Here is a 27015-nt window from a genome sequence, read left to right on the forward strand (position 1 = left end):
ATATCATTTATTTGTGTTTTAATATGATTGGGTTGATTCTTTGATTATCTTTACTCTGTCAGCATTAGTTGCTAGCAACTGATGTGTTTTATCAGACTTACTGCATTAGTAGTATACATAAATTAGGATGAGAAATTGATATCCATAGTCTTCTTGGCCATGAAAAATCATTACCAAGTACTTTTTTCTTTATCTCCCTTTATTTTTTAGGGGCCTGTCTTTACTGTTTCATTTTCAAAAGGTGGAGAGCTGTTTGCATCTGGAGGTGCAGACACACAGGTTTGTAAATCTTTCAGCTCCCTCTTTGATTTCGTTAAGGTAAAGGAATCCTTGACCTCAGCTAAGAGTTTTACAACCAGCTAGTTTGCATATGTTAAGATAATTGTCAATGAGTTTATATTTTAATTAGTACCATAAAGTCTGCTACCTTATAGCTGAAACAGAACCAGTTCTAAGTTTTGAGAACTCAAATAGTTATTTTCTTTTGCTCAATTTACAATACATGTCCACTTTCAGAAAGTATATAGCACTTTTGCTTGAATCATTGCCTAATCTTAAGCTTCTTGAGGATGAGAAATATAAATCATTTGTATAGCAAATCTGCATTTATTTGAAATGACCAAAAGTCATTCATGGCCAGATTTATTGAATGAAGTGAATGATCAAGGCAAAAACATGGTTTTGAGCTTTGACCAAAAAGAATTTTAAGATAAAGAGATAATTTCTTAATATGAATTTTAAACAGATATGAAGGCAATTCAAAATGCTAAATCTTTTCCCCAACCACACCTTAAAAAAAGATATTGAGAAATAGTAACATAGTTAAAATATGTATCTAGCCTTTCTGTCTACTTTGGGGGACAATTCTATATATTGTGGTTTTTAAAATCAGCTCTATTACTTGTACACTCAAGTCAATAACTGCCAACATCATTGACTTTTTTTATAGGTCTTATTATGGAGGACTAACTTTGATGAATTACATTGTAAAGGTCTTAATAAAAGAAATCTCAAAAGATTGCATTTTGATTCACCACCTCATCTTCTCGATATCTACCCAAGAACACCACATCCCCATGAGGAAAAAGTTGAGACTGTTGAAGTGAGTATTTTGTGCATATTTGTCCTACATTTTGTGTACTTTTTGAGGCTTTTGGTCAAGGAGGTGCTTGAAATTACTGAATTATATATAAAACCTAGTGCTGCCTTAAAACAGCAATAAACAGTCAGTTGTTTTTACTATCGTGTGTAATAAAGTTTTATATTTGCTTCTTGAAGGCCCATAAAACTAAAAAATGGTGTTAATACTAATAGGAAATGAGAAATTAAATGTAAGGGCTTTGAACTAGCTTTATATTCTAGGTGTGTTTGGGGGGGGTCATGTGATGGCTGTCATGAGAATAAGGCTGAAGGGCAAGAATTTTTATAATGGTTATTGAAATAAGTATCTTAAAACTCTTTTATAGCAAAAAGAAAATCTTATGGACAGGTAAAAAAAGAGATTTAGTGATTGAATCCAATAATTAAGACAGTTTTATTGCCTGCATACATTTTGCATATATAATTATCTATCTATTTAGCTGTAGGTTTTTGTTGACAAATTCCCTTAGGTCAGTGTTATGGATTTAAGTGTTCTTTTGTTTTCAAAGAGAGATTTACCTTTACTAGCTGCTTAGCTGATGTTAGCCTATTCTTATTTTGCATGATTCTTCTTCAGCCGTTTCTCTTCTAAGAGCTGGCATCAGAAATTACTTGTTCATCTGAATTTTTATCACTGGCAGTCTCTTTGCTTTTAGAGTTAGATATTTTGAGTTCTTGAGATTTATTCCTGAGTGGCAACAGACAGTAGCCTCGTTCACTTTTCATGCTTTGATTCCATGTACCCTCACCCACATCACTTCTTTCATTTTGTTGTCCTTATTCTTAGTCTTTTCTGTTATCTCAGGCACCTCTGCTGGTCTCCAGTTGTGAATCTAAGTACATGTTTTTTTTCTTTTTTTTTTTAACAATTATCTAGATTTTTTTAATCCAGCCATATCTTGGGATTTCTGTCTTTGCTTTTCCTTGGTAGCGTTGACTTTCAGGTCTTGGCTATAATCTTTGTCTTTTCCAGCTTCTGACAATCTTTTCAGTTCTTCTAAATTATTAATTATTGTGTTTTGCCACTTCTTTGTACTACTTATTGTATTATCATTTTTCTTTTATTTCTTTAAGAGAAAAAAATATAATCTAATTTGGTTGTCACATTTTTTGCTTCTATTTTTATATTTCTTATCCCCTGTGATAAAAATTCATAAATTCATATAAAATACATGTGAAATATATTTTAATTTAGCTTGAGTATTTTTTCCTTGGATTATTCAAGTTGGTTTTATTACTCTTAGTGTTTTTTGTTTTGTCATTTTGTGGCTTGGCCAGGATTGATTGAAAATACCCATTTGGCCACTTTGCAGGGTGTTGGAAGGCAGAACTGCAGGCTGAGCCTAAGACTTTTTTCTCCTTGAATTAGGTAATATTTCTATGACTCCACGCTCACCTCAGCACAGAGACTCAAGCCATTTTCTCTCTGATTTACTGTCAGCCCCAGTCCATTTCAGAGTGCTAGGCTTTCTTTAAAATGTCAAGGAGTTGCCTGAGTGGCTCTGCTCTTAACACGGTACAGCCAAAAGCCATAAAACCAGCTGGATTGTTTTGTGTTGCCAGGTCAGGATGACCCAGGCCATGAAAAGCCACTCTCAAACAAATTTTTTACATATACCCTTAAAAATGCTATTAAACACTGACTTTTCTTCATCATAGAATTAGAGTTCAGTTGCACTATACAAAATGCTGAGCCTTGTGACTGAATTTTGTGTGTGTGATCTTAAGGTAGTCAGCCTCTGTGTACACAGTTTAAATTTTCTGAGAGCATGCATGGTTGCTTAAGTGTAAAACATGACTTGTTTTTGTAAAACACTTTGAGACCTTGTGATATAAAATGCCAGAAGAGTGATAGGATTCTGCATATGAACAACCAATTGTTGCAATTGTTCCTTTTTTTTTTTTTCCTTAAAAATCTCATATAAAAAAGTCAAGTTTATGAAAATTTCTAGACCGGGGACAACTTTAGTATTATGAATAAATAATTGCTAAGTATCAAACTGTGTTTTAAAGTCTCCAAATTAATAACGATGGATCCCTCACAAAACCAAAGACTACTTAGTTCAAAACTTTCACCTGGAATGGAATCGTCAGAATAGAAGTTGTGCTGTGTTCATTTATGATTAGTAAACTTTACTTTCAAAGTACTAAATTTGGTAGATTAAATTTTTTTCAAAGCTTTAGGCAGATTTACATACAGTTACTTGGGAAATATTTTAAAACTAGAAATACTTTTTTTTGAAATCAGTATTAATGACTTAAGGACAAGAAACAGATCTTATTAAAATATGTAGAATAAATGGTATCTAAGTGATACCATTTTTAATGGTATCAGATTAATTTTTCTAACTTTCTCTGTTTTCAGTAACCATGAGTGTTTTATTTCTGAGTTTGAAACAAGATAACATTTCTGTGATTTGTATTATGTTTTCTATGAGACTCATCTGAATTACATAATCTCAATCTGCTGAGTAAAATAGTCTGGCCTTTTGCAAAAGCCACCCATTTGCTAGCCTTAAGTGCTTCACTTGTTTGAAGGTGGAGAATCCTGCAGAGTCTTAGATCTTGGGTCCCAGCTGACTAAATATATAAATTACTAATTTCTACATGGATAGAGGGGTTGATAGCCAGATTGCTTTTAAAATAAATGAGAGAAGGAGGGCACATGAAAGAAGGCATGAAATATCAAATTCTCTCTATGTGAAATAGCCCCCGCCTGTGTTCTTCCTACTTATCTAACTGCAGATCCTTTGTAGTACTCCTGGCCTAGGCACTCCATCTTAATGAAAAACATGGGAACAGCACCTTTCTCTTTTTTGGTGGGAAAGAAGCCCAGTTTTTATACATGGTATCTTGACCCTCCCCACATTGTGCTATAGCACATCACTAGTTCATGCTGACTTTATCTTCAGACTATCAGGAGCTGAATTGCATTGTCCTGCCCCTAGACAAAACCAGACTTTCCTTCAGTGTGTGTGTCTGATACTTCCTGAGTAGACCCCTTCCTTACATATTTTGATGGGAAGACAGTAGAGCTATTCTAAGGGATGAATATAAATCTTAGTGACAGTAAAGCATCAAAATAGCTATTCTAGGAGAATTGCAGAATATTGTAAGAAGGGATTACAATTAGTTCAAAATAATTTTTTCATAAAATAATGTTCTGATGGCTTTCAGTTTTTTATGGCCATTGGAGATTACGCTAACATATAAATTGCATAGGAAATTCTGTATGATATTTAGCAGGAAGGAAAATGTTCTTTATCTTAACCAAATATTCATATAATAATATTTGTGATAATCTGACCATGATTCACTGTTGAAAAGTACAAATGATCTATTTAAGACTTTAAGTCTGAGATTGGGTTTTTAATCTCAATTGTCTAATAAGGTTGAACACATCACCAATTATGATTTTTTTAAATGACCACTTGTCTATCTGTTTTGTATTCTGCTTCTAACTGTGGTATATGCTAATATTGTTTCAGGCCTCAGTAAATGTTCTTCAGAGATTGCATGAGGATAATGTCTAACAGTTATATAAGAATGTTCTTTTTAAAAAAAAGAATTTTCTAAGTGTTTTTTTTTTTTTTTTTTTTTTTTTTTTTGAATTACAAAGCTACTTTTAATACTTTGGGGTGAGCCCCACAGGAATAAAAAACACTGGGAAGGGGTAACCCCCTCATCCCCGGGAGTGGCCCAGGGGTAGAGAGGCTACCTGAGGGGAAGGAAGCACAAAAGGGACCCGCTGCAGACTCAGGGCAAAGGGAATGCCATCGGTGCTGGGACCTGTGAGCACTACAGGAGGAAACGCGAGCGTGGTGGGACTGGCTCCAGGCACACAGGCGAAGGGCAAGAGGGTTGGACACGAAGCCACAAAGCTACTTGGGTTCCTCCTTCTTCTCGTTTGCCTTTTTCTGCTTCTGCTGCATGATCTCCGAGTCCCTCTGCTTGCGGGCGGCAGCAGAAAGCCCGTCATCTCGGCGCTTTCCCTTAACCGAGTCGCTCTGCTTTTTCATATTCTTCTGGCGGGCGAGCTCTCGCTGGTTACCGCGGGTCATGGCGACGGCAGCGGCTACGACCTCCCTCCTTTTCTAAGTGTTTTATACAAATTAAGTTGATATTCCTAAAATCTCAGTGAAATAAGTACCACTATTATCCCATGAGAAATTGAGATGTATGTTAGTTAAATGTTTAAGTTAGTAAGTGGCAGCACTAGAATTTCCACCCAGGCACCTGGTTCCAGTCTGTGTTTTTGACCACTTTCATTACATTTTATCCTGTTAATAGATATTAAAGTATCTGTGTGCTGGATGTTGTACTAGCTTTAGAGTATGTAGCAATGAACAAGATGGGCATACTATTTGCCCTTCAGAAGCTTGTAATCTAGTGAAGGCTTATGGAATTTATTGGTAGAGCTTTTATGTTCATGGAATCCTCAATATCATGGACACAGAGAACCTCAGAGGGGAATGTGAAATGGTACCTTTGAGGTCATACAGGCTAACCTTTACCTCCTTCATTAGTCCCAGTTATACACCCTTGTTCAGCCATGGAGACCTTGGCCTCTCATAGGCAGCCACTTCATTTCAAGGCACCCCTAATTATTAACATATCCTTCCCTTTAATAAATATTAGGAGCTACAAGATACTGTTAGTATTCCTGGAAGTTAGCTAGCAAAGAATTTAATATATCATGCCCTCATCATATTTTCTTTATAGAAAGGACTATAAATGTTTACTTAGTAAGAACTTCTAGCTCTATTTAACTTATGTGGAAGCAACTTATGCCACAATGCAGTAAAATACTGTTAATCACATCAGAACTTGTTTCCCAACTTGTAGGTCAAGGATTTTTTTATGACATGTGCTGACTCTATGTGATTTGGATTTCTTGAGCAATTTCAATTTCAGATGGTGCAACTAGATTGTATTTTCATAGGTAAATAATTTTCTATCTACACTAGGTGGCAGTAGATGAAAATGAATAAAATGTTTGCAAGCAGTCTCTCTGGACAGTGAGTCTTAAGATTAAAAGGAAAACAAATCACTCACATTTCTGTTATTTGCCTCAACTCTGGACTTAGAGTTAGTGGAAGGAGGCTATGTTTGTTTTCTGCTTTATGGGACAGCCGGGAAGAAACAGCGGTTTTGGCTAGCTGAGCTGATCATCCCTCATCCTCACCCTGCACAGCTTTGTTCCTTCTTTACTGTAGCATGGCAGTTACACCTCCCTTTTAACACATTGGCTGGTTAACTATAAAATGCTTTTACTATTTCTAAAACTACAGCCATACCCATCAAGCAGAGTAAGTACTTTAAAAATTATTCCACTCCTCTTATCACTGGACTGGCTCAGCCTTCATCACTACAGACCTGGATTAATGCTGTAGTGTCCTCACTGCCATCCCCAATTTATTCATGATACTTTATGTATCTCTGTCATATTACTCTTTCTAAAGCACATTTTAGCTTCCAACTTTCTGTGCCCTCCCAAATTCCTTCACTCTTCACAATTTGACCCTTGACAACCTTCTTTCTACCTGTCTGAAAGTATGTCAGCATTCTTCCACTATGCCATGAAGAATGCTCTTTTACTCATCTCCCTCTCTTTGTTTTTGTTTTCTAGATCTTTTATTAAGGAGCCATAATATGCCATGCTTCCTCCACAGGAAGCCTTTCTCACTATCTAAGCCAAGCTTGTCCAACCCATGGGTTACATATTGGCTTTGAATGTGGCCCAGCACAAATTCGTAGTGTCTTAAAACATTATGAGATATTGTTGCAATTTTTTTTAGCTCATCAGCTATCATTAGTGTTAGTGTATTTTATGTGTGGCCCAAGATTCTTCTTCCAATATGGTCCAGGGAAACCAAAAGATCGGACACCCCTGCTAAGCTCTCAGTCGATAGTTTCTTTTTTAAGGTTCTTTAGTACACTTACGGTACCATTCATTTGATATAAAGCTCTGCCATCTTTGTTGCTTTTTGTTTACTTCTTTGTATTTATAGTGTTTCAATTTTATTTTTAATTTTTTTGTCTTTTAAAATAAATATCCTCCCTCAAAGGTAGTCATCACTCTAGGTAATCATTCCCTTGCTTTTAACTTTATATATTTGAATCTATAATTATTCTTAATTTTGTATGAGTTTGAACTTTATATAAGTAGAATTATATTGAATATACTTTTCTGTAACTTGCTTTTTAATTTAACATTGAAGTTTTGAGATTTATACATATGAACTCTGAATTCATGCATTCATATATTGTTTTCACTGTTGTTACTACATTCCAGTGAATTTTTCGCTGTAATTCTGACAACCTGTTTTACAGATGCTGATAGACACTTAGAGTATTTCCAGTAGTTTTTTTTTTGCCATTACAAACAATACTGCTACAAATAGCGTTGTCATCATTGAGCTTTCTGGGTTTTGCAGTTTAATAGGTATTAAGTGGTATTTTGCTTTAATTTATACTTTTCTTATTACTAATGTTCTGAATATATTTGTTTTCCATGTATACAGCACTCTGCTTTTGAGCTCTTTATGATACAGCTTTCTATTTATTTGAGCCTTCTTTCATGTTAACATAAGTTTTATTCTTCTCCATAAGGTCTTACATATTTTTATATGTTTATTCTGATGTATTTTTAAACTTGTATGATATTCTCAATGGTGTCCTTTTAGTTTTTTGCATTTTCCAGCTGTGTGCTAGAATGCAGTAGTGCAGTTGATTTCATATACTGATTTTGAGACTAACAATCTAATTAAACTGAATATTCTAATTATTTAGCAATGGATTCTTTGGGCATTTCTTCATAGATAACATTATATATGATGAGAATATTATTTCTTTCTAATTGTCATCTTAATACCTTTTATTTCCTTTTCTTACTGAACTGACTAGGATTTTTTTCTTCATCTTTTGAGGTGGGTCGTTTTATTTTACTTTTAATACTCCTTTTTAGGTAAATTACATTGATTTTCTAAAGTGAAAGCTTTTCATTTCTGGGGTAAATTCAACCTCATTAAAATGACCTTTTCTCATATGTTAGTAGAATTGGTAGGTTAGCATTTTGCTTAAAATTTTTTTATCCGTAGTAATGAATATACCAGTATACTTTAATTTATTTATATATAGAGAGAGTATATTTTAATAGAAAATGCTCTCCAGATTTTTACAAGTAGCATTTGGTTTCTTCTGATATGAAAATGTCATAATTTTTTTATGTATATATACAGATTAATCCAAAGCTTGAGGTAATCGATTTGCAGATCTCTACTCCCCCTGTTGTGGATATCCTTTCTTTTGATTCTACCACAGTAAGTTGGGGTTGTTTTTTCTTTTTTTGACATTTAAGTGGCATATAATCATTTGGCATAATCCATTTTCCTTTAAAAATGTTGGGGGAGGAGATAAAATATGGGCTAGGTAGTCTAACATGTATATGAAGAACTTCGTACAGTCATATTTACCATGCATCTAAATAGCCACAAGGGGAATCAGCACCAATTTCCAGAAAAGCTTTTACTTTGAGGTCCCTGAGTCCAGTCTAATTCATACCCACTGTCTCATATATTAAGATGCCACCCAGGTGACATTTTACATGCTTTTGCATAGCAGATTCCTTGTTATGTTATTTGTCCTTCGGAGGTGCTAAACTTACTTCTAGTCTTCTCATTAGAAGCTGTAAGGAAAACAGCACTGTCTTTGTTATAATCTCTTTTGATAGCATATCTGGAAATTAAGAAATATTTCTAATATTTACAATTTTGTTTATAAAAATTACATATATAAAATTTATTTATTCAGTGTTTTCAAAGTCTTCAAAGATTAAGAGTTTTAGCCTCTCCATTTAGGATTCTGTTTACTCTTTCCAAGGCAAATCACTGCCACAGTTAGTCTTGCTAGTCAGTGCAAAACTAATTGTAAGAACAAATGGGAAGAACAGCATGGTCTTCTACAACACTGCTGCTGTGATGTCAGTTTAAATATTTTGCATACATTTTTAATTTGTAGCCAAAATAAAACCCTGACATTATGATATTACAAATTCTCTAATAGATATCAAGAAGAGTATTTATTGTAGAGGAATTCTACAGAGGGCTACAGACTCCATTTTGAGTCTGCCTTGTATTAGAAAGCATTCTGATTATTCAAGGGTCCTTTCAGTGTTAATCCCATAGCAGAGAAGACTCCTAGATCTCTCACAAGTTTCAGTGACAAAAACCAAGTGCGGGTAACCAGTGGGCTGATTGTTAAAGGGAATTCCAAGCATAACTGGTGACCGCTAGGACTTCAAACTGATATGTGGTCTTGTTTCTTACAGTATTCATGTTTGTAACTCTACCAGCTTTGCAGCATTAATTTAAGAAATTAAAAATTAATTGAATGTCTACAACTTGCTACAGTACTTGGCTTATAGTAGATGTTCAGTACATTTATGTTCAATTAATTACAAAATGCATGTTGTAGAAGTTTACAAAATCTGATGAGTTAGGTTTTTCCCCCTGTAGTGAGAAGGAACAGAAAGATAGGTTTATGAGATATGCTGCCTCCCTGTGAGGTAGTCAGTAGATTAAAATTGCACATTCTTGACCTAGAAAATATCATGGATTGGCCGGGCGCGGTGGCTCACGCCTATATCCCAGCACTTTCTGGGAGGCCGAGGCGGGTGGATCACGAGGTCAAGAGATTGAGACCATCCTGGTCAACAAGGCGAAACCCTGTCTGTACTAAAAATACAAAAGTTAGCTGGGTATGGTGGTGGGCACCTGTAGTCCCAGCTACTCGGGAGGCTGAGGCAGGAGAATTGCTTGAACCCAGAAGGCGGAGGTTGTGGTGAGCCAAGATCATGCCATTGTGCTCCAGTCTGGGTAACAACAGCGAAACTTCGTCTCAAAAAAAAAGACAATATCATGGATCTCTTTGGTCCACCTTTGAGACTCACTGTCCCTGCCAGTACACTTCAAGTTTTGCAAAGCCTCATTATGTGAGGATTCTAGACAGCTATTGAGGTGGGCATAACTGCCTCCTAGCCAGGGACCTCAGGGTGTCTCTTGTAGTATAGATTGTACATATTTATTTTAGATTGTATATATCTATTGTAATATACATCTATACTACAGGACCATAACTCAAGGAATGTAAGGGATGTGTGGGACTTTGAAAAGACAATTCTGTTTAAGAAACATATGATATTTAATAACTGTGCTACAAAACAGAATAATAAAATTGAAGAGTAACATCTGCAAAGGAATATATTAGGTTGAATTATATGAAATGGTTGTTTTGTAGGAAAAAGTCTAATATCAATGACTTCACTTGGTTTTACCCAATATATAAGCATTAAAAGGAAGACTCCACTGTTACTTTGAGTTGTATACTTGATAGTATATAAAAATCCACCAAACAAAAAACAGCCTTGGCAAAACAAAATCTTGTTTGCTATAAATTGATTTGAGATTATGCTAATAAAGTCCCATCTAGATAGATTATAATCTGGAAGATAGTTGCTTGTTGCCAAACGAGGTATAAGGACTTTATTTTAATAGTGCATTTCAAAGACATAGATGTTCATAAAGCAGTTATACTTTTTAAAAGAATATCTCCAAAGGGTTTTTCTTTAAATTTTCAATGTGTATTTCTTTTAGTTTAATGATAGATAATTGATTAGGAAACTAAAATAAAATTACTTTTTCAAGTATTCACCATTCCATTAATAAAGCAGTAAATAAGCCTTAATTATAGTCTCCTCGCTATGCTGGCAGTTTCCCTTTTGCTTCTGCACAACAAATCAAACATAATTGTAAAGGGGATTTATTTCTGCTTTGGCAAGAAACACAATTGCATTAAATATTTTTGGTGTGAACTTTGCATGCGAGTGTAATTTAAAAACCTGCAGAAATACTGGAAGCCCAAAAAAAAGCAGTGTTTAAAGGTAATTTTTGTTATTGCTATTGTAGTTACTATTTCTTTTGAGGGTTGGTTTGTTTTGTTTTTGTAGACTGAATGTTTCCTTAAAAATACCTTTCATCAAGATAGGACCTTGAAAATATGTCTATTTAAACCTTAATTTGTCAAATTTCTTAGTAGCATAAAAGAAGTTTGTTATGGTGTAAGAAATAGTTGTCCTCTGTTTCTACTTTCACTTGATTTAATATTATATTCAGGAAGATTTGTAGACTCAAGTGTACTGATGTCTATGCTCTGATGTCTTCTTACTACAGAGAAGAAATTGTGGCGTAGTCTTTTTGTATCATTGTGGCTTGCACTTGTGTCTCTAATGCCAAGCTGGAAATTTGATACAACATTTGTGGATCAAAATAAGCTGTTACTAAGCTATATTTTTAAACCTTTATTGTTAAAAAAAAAAGTTTCTGTAAAGGAGTATACTGGTGGCCATATAAACATAGTTTTAAAATGTGGTTCTCAAATTCCTGACTCTTTATTCTGATTATATTGTCACTTATTATATACCAATTTCCTAAAGATTATTTAGTTCAAGATTCTGTTTGAGTCTTTTAATGTTTTCATTTTATAGTTAAAACTAGACAAGGATTCTATCATCAAAATTATGTGAGGGCATTTATCATTAGCATTGACGTGGTGTGGCTACACAGGATACCCCATTCCTCTTTTCTAAAAGACAAGCAAGATACGAATTTGTTCCCTACATTTATCCTAATACAAAGAGTTTTAAACTGAGCGCAGTGACTCACACCTGTAATCCTAGCACTTTGGAAGGCCGAGGTGGGTGGATTACCTGAGCTCAGGGGTTTTAGACTAGCCTGGCCAACGTGGTGAAACCCCATCTCTGCTAAAAATACACAAATTAGCTGGAAATGGTGGCACACTCCTGTATTTCCAGCTACTTGGGAGGCTGAGGCAGGAAATTGCCTGAACCCGGGAGGTGGAGGTTGCAGTGAGCTGAGATCGAGCCACTGCACTCCAGCCTGGGCTACAGGTGAGACTCTGTCTCAAAAAAAAAAACAGTTTTAAACAAACTGTAAATAAAATTTATATTAAAAGACTCTAGGATTTTTTGTCTTATCTTTAGGAAAATTGTATTCTTAAATTCTGATGTATTAATTTTATTGTTTGTCTTATAAATGAACAAAATAAAGTTGGTAATCCTTTGATTATCAAAATACTGGACTCTTCTCAGAGAGCTGACATGGTGCTCTCATCTTCCTCCTGGCAACTGTGCAGAATATGAACATAATGCAGAATATGAGTATGCCTTTCTTTAGAATTAGAGGCATTATTTCTTTCAAGTCAAATTAATTTACAGTGAACATGCAGTTATGTTATACGAAAAATTCAGTAGTCTACAGTCTTTTGATATTCCATCAGTCAAAATAGTTAAAGATGTCTTGCATGAAGGCATTACATGAGATGCTGAGGGAGATATCAAGCTTGCCGCATGATCTCAAGAAACAAACAATCTAGCCAGATATAAGTAACAGAGTAAGAAATCAGTGTTGGTTTCAGAACATTAGATGTCGTGTACATGAATGTTAATGAAAGGTTGTTAATGGGCAGTATTCAGAAGAGATCATTAATGGGCTGGAGTAAACTAGAGGACTTCTCTAGAAGAATACCTTTGACCAGTTTTTTTTTTTAAGACAAGGTCTCTCACTCTGTCACCCAGGATGAAGTGCAATGGTGTGGTGCTATCTTGCCTCACTGCAACCTCCACCTCCTGAATTCATGTGATTCTCCTGCCCCAGCTTCCTGAGTAGCTGGGATCACATGCACCTGCCACCACACCTGGCTAATTTTTGTATTTTTTAGTAGAGACAGAGTTTCACCACATTGGCCAGCCTGGTCTTGAACTTCTGACCTCAAGTGATCTGCCCACCTCAGCCTCCCAAAGTGCAGGATTACAGGCATGAGCCACTGTGCCTGGAGAGAAAGCAGGGTATAAGTAGTTGCTTCAGAACAAATAGAAGACATATGAACCACAGTAATAAAAATGCATCAGTCTAGTTTAGAGTCTTTAAGTTGCCTAAATCAATGGACAGCAGATGTAGTGGAATCCAGGAAGGATGTCTACTCACACACATACATTTCTGAATAAGTATTTATTAACTCACTATTCTTGGCTTTAGAGAATGTGAACAAAACAAAAATACCTGCTCCAGAGAAGGCTGCATTCTACATTCCAGTCAGAGAAATGCAGTTCACAAATTTAAAAAATAAACTGGATATAGTATAGGGAAAGCAAAGGAGAAAAAGGCACTGAAGGCAGAGAGGAAAAGATAGGAAGAGGCTGCAATTTTAGCTAGTATGGCCCGGACAAGAGTCACGTGACAGGGGCATTTGCGTAAAGAGCTGAAGGAGTGAAAGGAGTCAGTCACATGGCTATCTGGGAAAGGCTCTGCAGGAGAGTGGGAGCAGTGATAGATAGTGATAGATAGAAGGCCAGATTGCAGGTGACATAGGAGCCACTGGGGTGTTTCCTGCAGAGGAGGGACATGATCTGACTTATGTCTTAACAGGTCCCTCTGCCTGCTGTACAAGAACAGGCTGGGAGTGTTGATGAGGGTGGACAAGAAGACTAATTAGGAAGCTAATGAAATACTCAGACAGGAGGCAATACTGGCTTGACCCAGGGAGGTAGCAGAGGAGGTGGTGATAAGCGATCGGATTCTGGATGTATTTTGAAAGCAGAGCCAAGAGAATTTCCTGACAGAATGAATGTCAGCTGTGGGATTCCCTATCTCCTTTCCCAAGGGACAGTAAGATGTAGCCTTGAGTAATCTCAGGATAGCTGAGAATATCTCCTGGCTCTGCATCATTTTGGCAGAGGGGCTGATGAGAGAAAAAGCATCGTGGTTTTCCTGTATTCTGTTCTAGGACCAGAAAAATGATTGGCTAAATCAGTGCAAGAGGTACTCTGCTATTTCCATGACTTTAGGAAGCACACTCCTTCCTAAATGTCATTTAGATTTTCGTTTTTTAGCAAAGTGCATTGGTTTCTCTTTCAGAAAGTTTTTTCTATCAGCTTATTTTTAGGAAGGAAAAGGTTATACACTTTCATGGAGATTGTCATATGGTATGTGCTACCTGAAAAATATTAATGTGCTGACAAATATATGGAAACAAAGAATAAACTTGCAGATACAGAGAGAATATTTCCATGAATGTTGTGGCAACAGTTCATCCTGGTTACTAGACAACATTGCGTAAATAGTGCACAGTTATTTCAGTTCCTAACTGCTTATACAAGCAAAGATTTGGAAAGACTAAAAGAACACAGTGTATGTGAACTTCTGTGTCTTAAAACTAAAACTTCTAACTTCGAAAGTGTAAAATGGTCATATGCAATGTAAAGTTTTTAAACTTTGCCGCAGTTTATATGGTGGCATTTGATTTGTCAGTTTAGGGCATATGACTTCTGAAACTAGGTATATTTATCCATAATATACCTAATAATAAACTAGTTATATTTATCTTTGTGGCTGCTTGCTAAGCATTAGGAAACGGACATTTGTATGGTATATTTAAATGCTGGGTTAGTGGCTCTGCAGTATGTTTCTCCTGCCCCTACCCTGCTCTAAGGGATGAAAGGAAATGAACTTAGGCATTTATGGGATCCAGGTCTCTGGACTCCCTAGGTGGTGCCTCCCTCAATTTATCTTCCTTTTAAGAGTTAAGAGACCTTTTATCTTAACTGCAAATGATAGTAAATATGTCAAGTGGATATAGTAATTTTTTATCTAGTAACTCAAAAAGTTAAATGTTAAACCCTAAGATGCTTAATTGGAGTAAAAGAGAAATGTTTATAAGGTTTGAGGAACTATTTAAAAACATTCCCCTCAAAGTTAAAATGAGTGAAGGAATTAAATTGTCAAAGACATCTAAAAAACAGAACATACATGATAACTAACAAGTAAATGAGGAAAAATGCAACATTTTCAAAGACCTCTTGCCATTTAGAAACAGAAAACACATTTGTATTTTTTCAGTTACAACCTTTAAAATAGAGATAGGAGAGAAAATATTAGAGACTGGGAAGAGACTATTTGCAAATTAGTTGGATCTTTGCTTTTGAAGTACATCATGACCCATATATTAGAAAAACTGCTAACCTTTGTGAATGTGATGGCTGACCTTTTAAAAAAATGCTTTGGGATTGTAAAAAAAATAAAACAACTAAAATGTAAAGTGTTTTAGTTTGTTAAAACTAAACAAACTAAATGGTTTGTTTTTTTTTAAGATAATCTGGATAGCTGTAAAGTTTTACTAAGGGTATCACTGTAATGAAAAAGTAACAGTGAAATCCAGAGGCTTCTTCTCCCCTTCAAATAAAATATGCTTTTTAATAAAAATAGTAATAATCACTAAGTACCAATTTTTTAATTAAGATATACTTGCAAATTTACCAGTTTGACCTTCTTTTTCTTAAAGTTTCAAAGTCGCAGGGAAAGAAAACATACTAACAAATTTACCAAAAATTTGATACTCATTAAATTTTACAAAATAGTCCTAGTTAAAGAATACTTTATTATTAGCTGGGCATGGTGACGCATGCCTGTAATCCCAGCTACTCAGGAGGCTGAGGCAGGAGAATTGCCTCAACCCAGGAGGCGGAGGTTGCGGTGAGCCGAGATCGCGCCATTGCACTCCAGCTTGGGTAACAAGAGAGAAACTCTGTCTCAAAAAAAAAAAAAAAAAAAAAGAAGAATACTTTATGCAGTGAAACTTGTCCTTATTCCTGTTGACAAAAGTGATTTAGGACTTAAACTTTGCCATACAAAATGTGAAGACAGGAAAAGAAAAAAAAAAAAGGAAACTTCACAAAAGGATTTATAAATCATGCTATTTGGGAGCCCAGTAAATACTTTTTAGAATTGCCTTTAGAAAATTAGCACACTTCTGGGAACTGGAGGTGTTCCAGGTATTATTTCTGCCTTCCAACTTCCTGAGATACCGTATTTCTAAACTGTGACGCCCAAGACTACTGCAGTAGTATCGACTATCCCAGGCCTGGGAACCTAAGCTGCATCCCCAGTTCCCACAGCTGAGACGAGGCATGCTGAAAATGCCCGACAGCTCTCAGCCCACACATCCAGTAACAACTGGTTCCTTCCTCTTCCTGTGGAAGAGAAACATCCTCTGAGATGAGAAGAAATGCACCCTGAGGAATGCAGGAACAGCAGTGAGCTTTTCACACAGGAAATTACTATGGTAGCTCTCTGAAAAGTGCTTGTCTCCTGGACTGTCAGCCCATAATGAGCTTCCTGCTGACCTAGAGGATGGTTTACTACAGAGCTAAATGCCATTTGTGGGGCTGTCGGAGTTTCACAGAAAATAGTGAACTTAGCTTTCAGCTGTTCTGTATGTACATCTATACCCCTCTGGTTTTGGGTTATTGGGTGCTGCATAGATAGTAAAGCTAGTTAGCTTTTCTCCTCTATTTTGCCACTTGACAATTATTTGGTGAAAGTAGTCAGCAAGTCTGCTAACATATTTTTCAGCCAGTTCTTCCTGTTTATATGCTTTCAAACTATGTAAAATATATTAGGGCTTCTAAAGATTTAAAACCTCACCACCTCAGTGAACTGGCTATTAAGGCCCGGGGCTGGTCCCAGCCTAGTTCTTTCCGTGTCTTTCAGTTTCTTTGCTTTTACTTTCTGAGATTGTCAGGCCACACTGTCATACATCCTGCAACATAAATTATGTTGCTTTCAATAAACCAACCAACTAACCCATCACTTAAATGTCAAATTGACTTTTGCAATGGAAGATTTTTTAGTATAATTTGACTTTCTGTTTTTTGTCTTAATTCCTATTTTGTTTTTCTTTTACTCAGGATGATCATGGCCCCTACAAAGCTCATATTGTGTATCATATATGCTTTTTAACTTACTTTCCAAATCATTACAGAATTTTGGTTGGCCTTAGTATTTATGGTGGCAAAATTCTCTTACTTTTTATGTATCTATTTGGATTATTTTTCTGAAGCACATAAGAGTTGTTTGTTTTAAGTTGAAGGGGAGATGGAGAAGGAATGCCAGGCATTTCCTTTTCCTTTTCAGAATGTCTTTTTAATGAACATTCCTCTTTCCTCCTTGTGAACAAACCATCTCAGCTCTCAGCAAGGGACCTCTGAGTGTCCAGTTTCTAATAATTCAATCTCTTGCCTTTGTACCCCAATTCTAGGGAGCTAGTTTCATACATTTAATATCTCTGCTTACCTCAGAGCTCCCTTTTAGCGTTTACAGACTTATAAATTCGTTTAACCAGTTCCCTATATTAAATTCTCTCTGTGAAAATAATGATGTATTTTCTGCTTCTCTGCTGGACCCTGACTGATACATAGTAAATCATCCCAAAGAAATAATAAGATACACACACAAAGATTTCTGTTCAAAGACACCTATTCCAACATTGTTTGTAATAACAACATCAACATGACAAAAACCTTTAAAGGTTTTGTATTTATTTTTAATTATTTAAAATGTTAAAAGCCTTAAAACAGCTTAATAAGCAAGAGATGTTATCAAGTTAATTTCATTTTTTAGTGACTTGTGAGCTTTGACATGTTCATGATTAATCTTTATTTGTATTTCTTAGGATTGCATATTTGTGTGCTTGGCCCATTTTCTTATTGTTCATTTTAAAATTGATCCGTAGGTAATTTTAATTAAGAAAGTTGACCTCAGGCATGGACAGTGGCTCACACCTATAATCCCAACATTTTGGGAGGCCGAGGCAGGTAAATCACAAGGTCAGGAGTTCAAGACAAGCCTGGCCAGCATGGTGAAACCCCATCTCTACTAAAAATACAAAAATTAGCCAGGTATGGTGGCACATGCCTGTAATCCTAGCTACTTGGGAGACTGAGGCAGGAGAATCTCTTGAACCCAGGAGGCAGAGGTTGTAGTGAGCCAAATTGCACCACCACACTCCAGCCCCAGCGACAGTGCGAGACTCCATCTCCAAAAAAAGAACAAGATTTACCTCTTGTCATGTGCTACAAATATGTTTTCCTTGGTTCTCATTTCCCCTTGAATTTAGTTTCTGATTTTTGATCGGTTTAACTGCATTACCTTTTTGAGAACTATTTTTTGTTGTTTGGATTCTTGGCAAAGAAATTCCATCATCAATCCCCAAACAGCTCCTCTTCTTGAGGTTTTATTTTTAACAATAAAACCCTAAAATCCAGATATATTAATTTAGTTATGAGGTACAAATTTATAGTTAACAAAGTACTCTCAATTTGTATTGTTTCACTGATTTGAATTACCTTCTTTAAACATTAAATTCATATGAAGTCTGTTTGGAGACTCTCTTCTGTCTTATTGATCCGTTTGTTCTTGATCTGTTATCATCTGTTCTTGATCCATTATTATATCTTTTTAATTATTGTAGATTTAGAATATTTTTAAAAATATTATGTAACATACAGTTTTTACCTTCAAAACTTTCTTGGATGTTCCTGCCTATCCATATGAACTTTGAAATTATTCTGCCAGTTTCAAAAACCATTCCATTGGAATGTTGATTGCCATTGCACTAAATTTATAAAATAATTTGAGAATTGCCAGCTTGCAAATTTGAGTTGCTTGTCTAGGAATGAAGTATTATAAACAGGGATTTTTTTCCCCTTTTTTTCCTTTCATTTATTGTTTAATTGACAGATAAAACTGTATCTGTTTCTTATGTATATCATGATGTTTTAAAGTATATATACATGTGGAATGGTTAAATGTAACTAATTTGCAAATGTGTTATCTAAGTGTTTCAGTAAATGAAATTTAGGAGCATTCTCATTTACTGTGGTTCCCATAAAAATAGCCACAATTTTTCACATAGTACTAAACATTTTACCTCATTACTAAGCATGCATGTACACTCTTGCATTCCACAAATTAGCCTTAAAGGGTAACTTGCCCAAAGACACATAGCAAGAACATGATAGGGGCAAGCAAGGGTCCGATTGAACTAACCTCAGAGCACAGACTCTGAACACCAGCACCAACCTGCTTCCCAGATGTTTAGACACACAGACCACATGCCTTGCCACTCTGAATCCTGGTTTTAGCTTCCTCGTGGTCAATATGGTTTAAGTAAATGTTTTCCACCATAGTACAGTAGCCAAGGAGGCTTGATGTGTATCTCTGGTTGCGGGTGGGGGAGGGAAAGTATTGAGGACCTCCAGTTTGGGAGCAGGTGGAGAAGTAGACCCTTGAGTCAACTAGTGCTTGTGAAGTGTTATGTAGGCTACTTTGGGAATTTAAGCATTACCTGTTCCTACTTGCCAAGTACATAAATCCTTGATACACACCAGACTTTAGCACACAGAAATCCTAACTTACTGTTAGAATACTCATCAAGAATTGTTTTTAAGTCACACTTGTCTCTTACTGATTATCCAGAAGGTGTGCCATATGGTGCACTCATCATAGGTTGTTCAAGCCTAATTGTGTGGATATAGCTTCCTGATATGAATAATTATTTGATCTGTCATGTCTTTAACTGTCTTTCATAATGATGTAATGGCTTTACCTATCTTAGCAGGGCTTTGTTACTATTCTCTGACTGCTCTCCCCAGGTTCTCACTTCTGCGCTGTCACTAATTTTCAGTTTTTGTTTGTCTGTTGAGAAAAGATATTCTTAGCGGTAGGAAATCTGTATGCAGAAATTTCTTTTGGTGGTGTTATTGCTGTTCTGATGTGTGCAGGTGTTATTTTATTTTGGAATCGATGAGAACATCAGTTTTAATCATTGGTTACCGTGATTTTTACAAAGTGAATCCTATTTTAAATTGGCCTTTTTGTTGCTGGTGTTTGGTTGGCTGGTTGGGTTTTGTTTGTTTTGTTGTTTTTTAAAATGGAGACGAGGTCTTGCCACTGCCCAGGTTTGTCTCGAACTCCTGGACTCAAGCCATCCTCCAGCTTCAACCTCCCAAAGCGCTGAGATTACAGGCATGAACCACCGTGCGCATCCTGACTTTTATTTTCAAGCAGAGCTTTGGTTTCCAGGTAAATATCCTCAGCTAGTTGGGTTAGAAATCTTGGGGGCAAAACTTAAAAGGAAGCCCAAGTCTGTGATACAAACTGTGTGGTGGCTGTGTGCAGAATCCAGGTCATATCTTCTAGTTTTGTGCTCTCTCCCCCTCTCTCTCTCTCTCTCGTGCTCTTAATATTCCTCAGATCGTGTATTATCTATTGTTTTAGGGGGTCCAGTTGCTCCATGTTCAGGACTCCTCAGCCTCAGTTTGCCTCTCTTTGACTGATCATATCATAGAGTTGTTTGTGTTACAGTGTTAACACCTTGTCCCCATAGGTGGAACTTTCAAAGGCATTTTGCTATTTAGTTGGACACTTCTGTTTGAAGCTTCAGGTCCCATAAAATACATTGGTGCCCTACTTGGTCCATTCTCTAAGGTTAATAATATAGAAAATAAATTTATTTTACATGACATCTAATATCAGGAAAAGTACCATGCTGAGTAAATATTCTTAATTCAGAAGTAGGTATTTTGGGGATAGCAATTTAATAGTTTCAAGATGATAAATATTTTAAATAATTCCTTATGGAAATGTGTCATTAAGGTAAAGCAAAAACAATTATGTGCTTTGAAAAATCAGTTGAAATTTGAAGAATTTGACTCAGATTTGTACTTTTAAAAAATTTTGTGTACTTTTTATACAGGTCTGTACACAGTAAAATTACTGATCAAGATATGTACACCATTTTAGATTATTTTATTCTTTCCTTTTCTAAAAATAATTTGTATATTTAAGTGTTCTATGAATTATGTATATAATAAACATATGGCTGTCTTACATTTTGAGCACCTTATATAAAAAGATCACATGAGAAACTTCAAACATGTCAGGTTATGTTTTTTTAAATTACTATTTTTTAAGTTGAGTATATTGATAAGTTTACCAAATAGTTATAATTGAGAAAAATACTTTTGATTTCAAAATAAACTACTGCTTACCTTAAGTGTATTGAAAACTTTTTATTTAAAGAGCAGCAGCTTTCTCTAAGACATTATTATATTATTAATATTTAGTTAAGTGTTAAGATCTGTTCACTTATCCTACAAAGTGCTATGACTATTTTTATATATTTATTCATCAAAGAAAATGACAGTCATGGAGTTTATATCCCAAATTATGAGTATGTTTTTGAATATGTTTTGTTTATTTTTAGTTTTTGCCTTGGCATCCTTTCCAGGCAGTTCTCCCAGCAGCAGTTGCATTGCTTCTGCCTGTCATGTGTTTTTTGCAATTGAGCTCTTCCATTATGTTTCCCTACTACAACCTATTTCATGCACATGTTCTAGCTGTTTCATCCAGTGATTAATCTATGTAATTTTTCCTAGAGGCTTTTACAGGTCCTAAAGTACTACAAAATTTTTTTTCCTAAGTGTAAGGAGAAATTAATTTTAAGAGAATTTAAGCCATGGGAAAAAATGAGAATATACTAAAAATTTGTGTCTTTTCTTCCTTCCTTCATCCTTCTCCAAGCCATTCCTTACACCAAGATGGGATATTTGGATCTGACCATGGTAACTAGGATTTCCCTGTTTTCCTCAGCCTTTTTTGTAGTTGGCAGAGGAGAATCTGGCATAGTGGTAGAATATACGTAGAGACTGGGGCCAACTAGCTTGTTAGAGTGGAAAGCCCAGTACATATGGAAATAATTACTCTTCTGTCCATATCTCTGCAGACCCCAAATGAGTGGCAGAAACAGAAAATTTTTCGCTGTGCTAACCAAAGATGAGCTAGATTTCTGTGGGAGCTGAATTTAGGGTGGTGCATCTGGTGGTGGTAGCATCATGAAGGGAAATGACTCAGCTTAAGTCAGGTTCAATGGACATTGTTCATTCATTTCACAAAAATGAACGTGCCAGACACAAGGTAGGAGCTGGGGATGAGGGATGTGTGTGGGTTATAACGGTAAGCAAAAACTGTGAAAGTATGAATGTTGGTACAGTGAAAGTATGAATTGAAGGCAGTAATGTGTGGGATCAGAGAGCGTTTTTCTGGAAAAGATATTTGAGCTGAGATCTAAAACCTTGCTACTCAAGGCTGGGCTCAGTCAGTGGCTCATGCCTGTAATCCCAGCATTTTGGGAGACCGAGGCAGGTGGATCACCTGAGGTCAGGAGTTTGAGATCAGCCTGGCCAACATGGCCAAACCATGTCTCTACTAAAAAATACAAAAATTAGCTGGGTGTGGTTGTGCATGCCTGTAATCCCTGCTACTCGGAAGGCTAAGGCAGGAGAATCAGTTGAACCCAGGAGGCCGAACTGCAGTGAGCTGAGATCGCACCAATTCACTCCAACCTGGGTAACAGAGTGAGACTTTCTCAAAAAATAAATTAAACTTTGCAACTCAAAATATGATCCATGGTCAGTTTGCTTGAGCATCACCTAAGAGTTTAGTAAAAATTCAGATTCTCAGGTCCCACCCCAGACCTACCAAATCAGACCCTGCATTTTAATATGATCCGCAGGTGATTAATGTGACCATTAAAGTTTGAGAAGAGCTGATCTAAAACCTCAACAGGAGTTGAAATGAAAGGGTTGAGAGTTCTGGAATGTTCTAGGCAGAGGGCAGAATATGTACAAAGGCCCTGTCTGTGGGGGAGCTTGCAGTACTTTAAGGCCTGTATAAAAGTGTGGGACCCAGAGATGGAGTGAGATAAGGTGTTATGTGAGCCAAGCCTAGAGAGGATCATAGGAATCAGGCATGCAGGCCTTTTCATGATTTTACCCTTTGTATTTTGAAAATAAGCTTCCTGCCAGCTAAATAGACACATGGAAACTAGTTAAAAGAAAAAGTCAGTAGTCCACTCAAAGTAACTGGGATTAGGATCATCGTATAGAAATCAAGAGAATGGAATTCATTTGAGAGATATGTAAGTAGGAGTAAGAAAGGGGTTAGCAAAGATAATCCAGTGATATGCCATTCACTGAGGTAGAGGATTTCCTAAGGGGACCAAAATTGCAATTTGAAATTCTAATTTGGGCATGCTGAGTTTGACATACCTTTGAAACATCCAGGAGTACCTGTCAATATGCAATTGTGTACACATCTGTAGCTTAAAGGAAAGGTGTAGAGTAGAAACAAAAATGAGTGATTATTCTGCATGTATGTGGTAATTGAAGCAGCAGGCATAGATACAATTGCCTGAGCAGAGAGTATAGAATCAGAAGAGGGTTTGGGACTATGACCTGAGGAATTTGAATAAAATGATCTGATGAAAGAGGATAAGCCTGCAAAGAAGGCAGAGAAGGACTAGTAGGTGGCAAGGAAGCCGAAGAGTGTGGTGTCATGGCAGTTAAGGAAGGAGGAATGTTTCAAGAGGACAATAGAGTCAGTATTGCCAGAAGTCCAGAGAAAGTTTGAAAAATGTTAGATCATTTGGTGGAGATTACTGGTAACCTTTTGAAGGGCTTTTTAAATCGAGTAATACAGATACAAACTAGTATGAAGGGAGTATAAAAGTGAGTAGAGGGAAGAGTAAGAAAAGGAGTCAACTGTATTAGAGTTTTTAAATCTTATTTAGTAAATTTATTGAGTACCTGTTACATACCAAGCAATGAGAATGTACAAATGAAAGGCAAGTTCAGTAATAATGATATGTGCCTAAATTGCTATGGGAGTAATTAGTGGGGTGATTAAAGAGACTGTATGGTGGAAGTGGGGGTCATGCATTACCTGGAGAATTTGAGTGGAAGACAGAAAAGTTACAGATACAGCTTCCCAAGAGTGAGTGATACCTGAGTTGATTTGTAAAGTATTTGCCTGATAATAAGAGGAAGGAGGACAGAGCTCAGCAAGCACAAAAGCAAGAAGCCCTGAGAGGGGAGTGAATTCAGGAAATTGGACATTTCAGGTTTGCCTCAGCATTGCATAAGGTTGAGAGATAGCAAGAGATAAGATAGGAGAGAGAAAATGAGGTTGGATTGTGAATGATCTTAAATGTGTTTTGAGGATTTTTGGAGGTATTTGGATTCACCCTAAGAATTGAGGGAACCAGTAAAGGAGTTTTAGCCAGGAGAGTGACAAAAGCAAATTTGGATTTCAGAACAATTACTCTGAAGATGTGAAAAAGGAAGGTTTGGAGGGAGGCAAAACTAGAGGTATGGAGGATTAGAAGGCAATTGCAGTAGTAATCCAGACATGAGGTGACAACTGTCTGATCTAGAGCAGTAGCATAGGGGATGAAGAAGAGGAGACTGACTAATGAGATACTGAAGAGAAAGAGTCAGTAAGTTCTGTTTACTGATTATACATGGGAGAAGACGGAAGAGTCAAGAATATCTCCCAAATGTTTGGCTGCTGGCTAGTTAACAGCACTATTTATCAGGACAGGAAGAGACAGGGCTTAGGTGTGGAGCATCCAGTACAGAAATCTAGATTTGAGAATCTTGACTTGGTTAAGACACTTGGTCCCACAGAGTGACCCCTAAACTACTGCTCCATAGTAAATGTGATAATGATTATGATAAAGAGATGATCTGCACTAATTGCATCTCATTCATCAAGAAGAATCCTTAAAAGAATGCTTATTTGTTTTTTGTTTTGTTTTGTTTTTGAGACTGAGTCTTGCTCTGTCACCCAGGCTGGAGTGCCATGGCATGATCTCAGCTTACTGCAACCTCTGCCTCCCAGGTTTAAGTGATTCTCCTGCCTCAGTCTCCAGAATAGTTGGGACTACAGGCACGTGCCACCAAGCTCAGCTGATTTTTGTATTTTTAGTAGAGATGGAGTTTTGCCATGTTGGCCAGGCTGGTCTCGAACTACTGACCTCCAGTGATCCACTCATCTCAGTCTCCCAAAGTCCTAGGATTACAGGCATGAGCCATCGTGCCCAGCAAAGAATGCTTATTTGAATCATGCTGCTTACTTGGTAAATTCTGAGAGTGAAATTTGAAATGGATAAAGCCCATCATGTTTAATGGCTATGAAACATAATGGGTTTTGTTTCATTTAAAGCATGTTGTAATGTCAGTGATTTGCTTTAGTGGTGTTATGACTTCCTCTTTAAAAACTTCCTGCTTACTCATTTGTGTGTATGTTCATGCACACATGTTCATGTGCATGTTTGAGAAAGTATATATTATCATAATTCTTCATTCTGATTATAAAATAATAGAATCTAGCTCATGTTCTCTTTGACTCATGACATCTATAAAAAGTATTTTTGAATTTTATAGTTATATTCGAATGTTATTTTTGGTGGGCCATTTTTTCCCATGGTAATTATTAGGAAAAAAAATCTTTCTATATAAACATAGCCATTGTTTTTATTATCTTTGGTTTTTGAGTTTCTTCCACCATCAAAATAAGAAAAGAGGAAAACACCTACATGAATTTGTTTGGAGGAAAATGTACGGAGGAAAAATATTTAAACGGCATTGTGTTATAGTAGAATTTTATTTTTGGTTGTTTATAATGAAGGATTTGTTACTGATATTTTACTCATAAGCAATTTAAGGATGCTGTTGGGCCCGTCTGGCCCGTCTCCGCTTCCGGATGGCACAACTGCTGCATTAGTGGCGGGGGAAGGGTGTCCTTTGCCCCTAGCTACCGTCCCCACTCCAGGGCTTCGCCACCCCCCACCCACCCCGCGTCCGAGCTGGACTGGACCGGGCAAACACCTGGCTCCTCCGGAAGACGCACGAGACAGCCTTCCTCTTGTGGCTCCGCAATGGCATCAGGCATCGGGGTCATCTCCTTCATGCAGCGTGGCATGGGTCGGGAAGCAGCATATGGCTTCTTCCTGCTGGGCGGCCTGTGCATGGTGTGGGGCAGCGCCTCCTACGCGGTGGGCCGGGCAGCGCTGTGGGGGCCCATGCAACTGACGCTGGGGGGGCGCGGCCGCCACCCTGCCCTGGGCGTGCGCCATGGGCCTCTACTTGCGGCAGCTGGAGCTGGACTTGGATCTGGTGCTCAAAGACGATGGGGCGGCCTCTGCGACAGGCCCTGATGGAGCGCACAGGCCACCACCCAAATGAGCGACATGGCCGCGGGGCCTGGCAGGCGCCGGACGGTGGCGCCCGAGGACTGGGACATGAAAACCTGACCTCCCCTCCTCCAGAAAAAAAAAAAAAAAGAATGCTACTGTGGCTGGGCGCAGTGGCTCACGCCTGTCATCCCAGCACTTGAGGAGGCCGAGGCGGGTGGATCACCTGAGGTTAGGAGTTCTAGACCACCCTGTCCAATATAGTGAAACCTCATCTCTACTAAAAATACAAAAATTACCTAGGTATGGTGGCATGCACCTGTAGTCTCAGCTAATTGGGAGGCTGAGACAAAAGAATTGCTTGAACCTGGGAGGTGGAGCTTGCAGTGAGCTGAGATGGCGCCACTGCACCCCAGCCTAGGCGACAAAGTGAGACTCCATCTAAAAAAAAAAAAAAAAAAAGAATGCCATTTTTCCTGGAGATTTTTATGCCATAGTTTTTCAACTGTATCCAGTTATATAATCTTTATCAAAAGTTAAATATTTTAGATGAATTTCGTAGATGAGTTGTTTGATGTTAGATTGACTTCCTATATTATTGTTAGGAAATCATTTTTCATCCAATAAAATAATGGGACTAGAATTTTAAAATAGATGATAGATCTTTGTCTGCTAACTTTTAAAAATATATATTAAACACATTTTCAGTCAGCTGCCTGAAAATGAAAACCTTTTATCTCTTTTAAAACGACATCTGAAAATGTCTTATTTTTTTTTCTTTGGGGTTTGTTGAACAGTGTGAAAGATAACAATAGATCTTTGCCCTATTCATTTAGCATGCTGTATGAAAGGTTCTTGTTGAATTTGATATGGAACAGATAATGAGGATGGATTCCTTACTCTGAATGCCCTTCAGAATGTAATGGCTAC

The 27015-nt window shown here is 36.9% G+C and overlaps 2 protein-coding genes and 1 pseudogene across 35 annotated transcripts in view; 2 read left to right on the plus strand and 1 right to left on the minus strand.

Annotated features, from left to right (window-relative positions):
* The window catches only part of POC1B (POC1 centriolar protein B), a 133181-nt gene that overhangs the window by 50948 nt on the left and 55218 nt on the right, over nt 1-27015 (plus strand). For 18 of the 34 annotated variants that reach the window (XR_013521967.1, XR_013521968.1, XR_013521972.1 and 15 more), the window contains 2 exons: nt 211-279; nt 950-1102. Coding sequence is in view for 18 of the 34 variants with exons in the window: in XM_078337037.1 (XP_078193163.1) it covers nt 211-279; nt 950-1102 (222 nt within the window). In the remaining 16 variants the exon portion in view is untranslated. Of the gene's footprint in view, nt 1-210; nt 280-949; nt 1103-8046; nt 8070-8381; nt 8463-27015 lie in introns of all 34 variants that reach the window. The other 16 variants (XR_013521966.1, XR_013521960.1, XR_004728938.3 and 13 more) reach the window with 2 other exon arrangements.
* Nucleotides 4752-5219, minus strand: LOC100409281 (uncharacterized). Its single transcript, XM_009004331.5, is given in 2 exon segments — nt 4752-5087; nt 5089-5219. Coding segments are annotated over 2 exon segments (378 nt in total). The 5' UTR covers nt 5202-5219; the 3' UTR covers nt 4752-4822.
* LOC118144424 (transmembrane protein 160 pseudogene) lies at nt 22049-26266 on the plus strand (annotated as a pseudogene).

Source organism: Callithrix jacchus, chromosome 9, assembly GCF_049354715.1.
Source record: "Callithrix jacchus isolate 240 chromosome 9, calJac240_pri, whole genome shotgun sequence".
Taxonomy (NCBI): domain Eukaryota; kingdom Metazoa; phylum Chordata; class Mammalia; order Primates; family Cebidae; genus Callithrix; species Callithrix jacchus.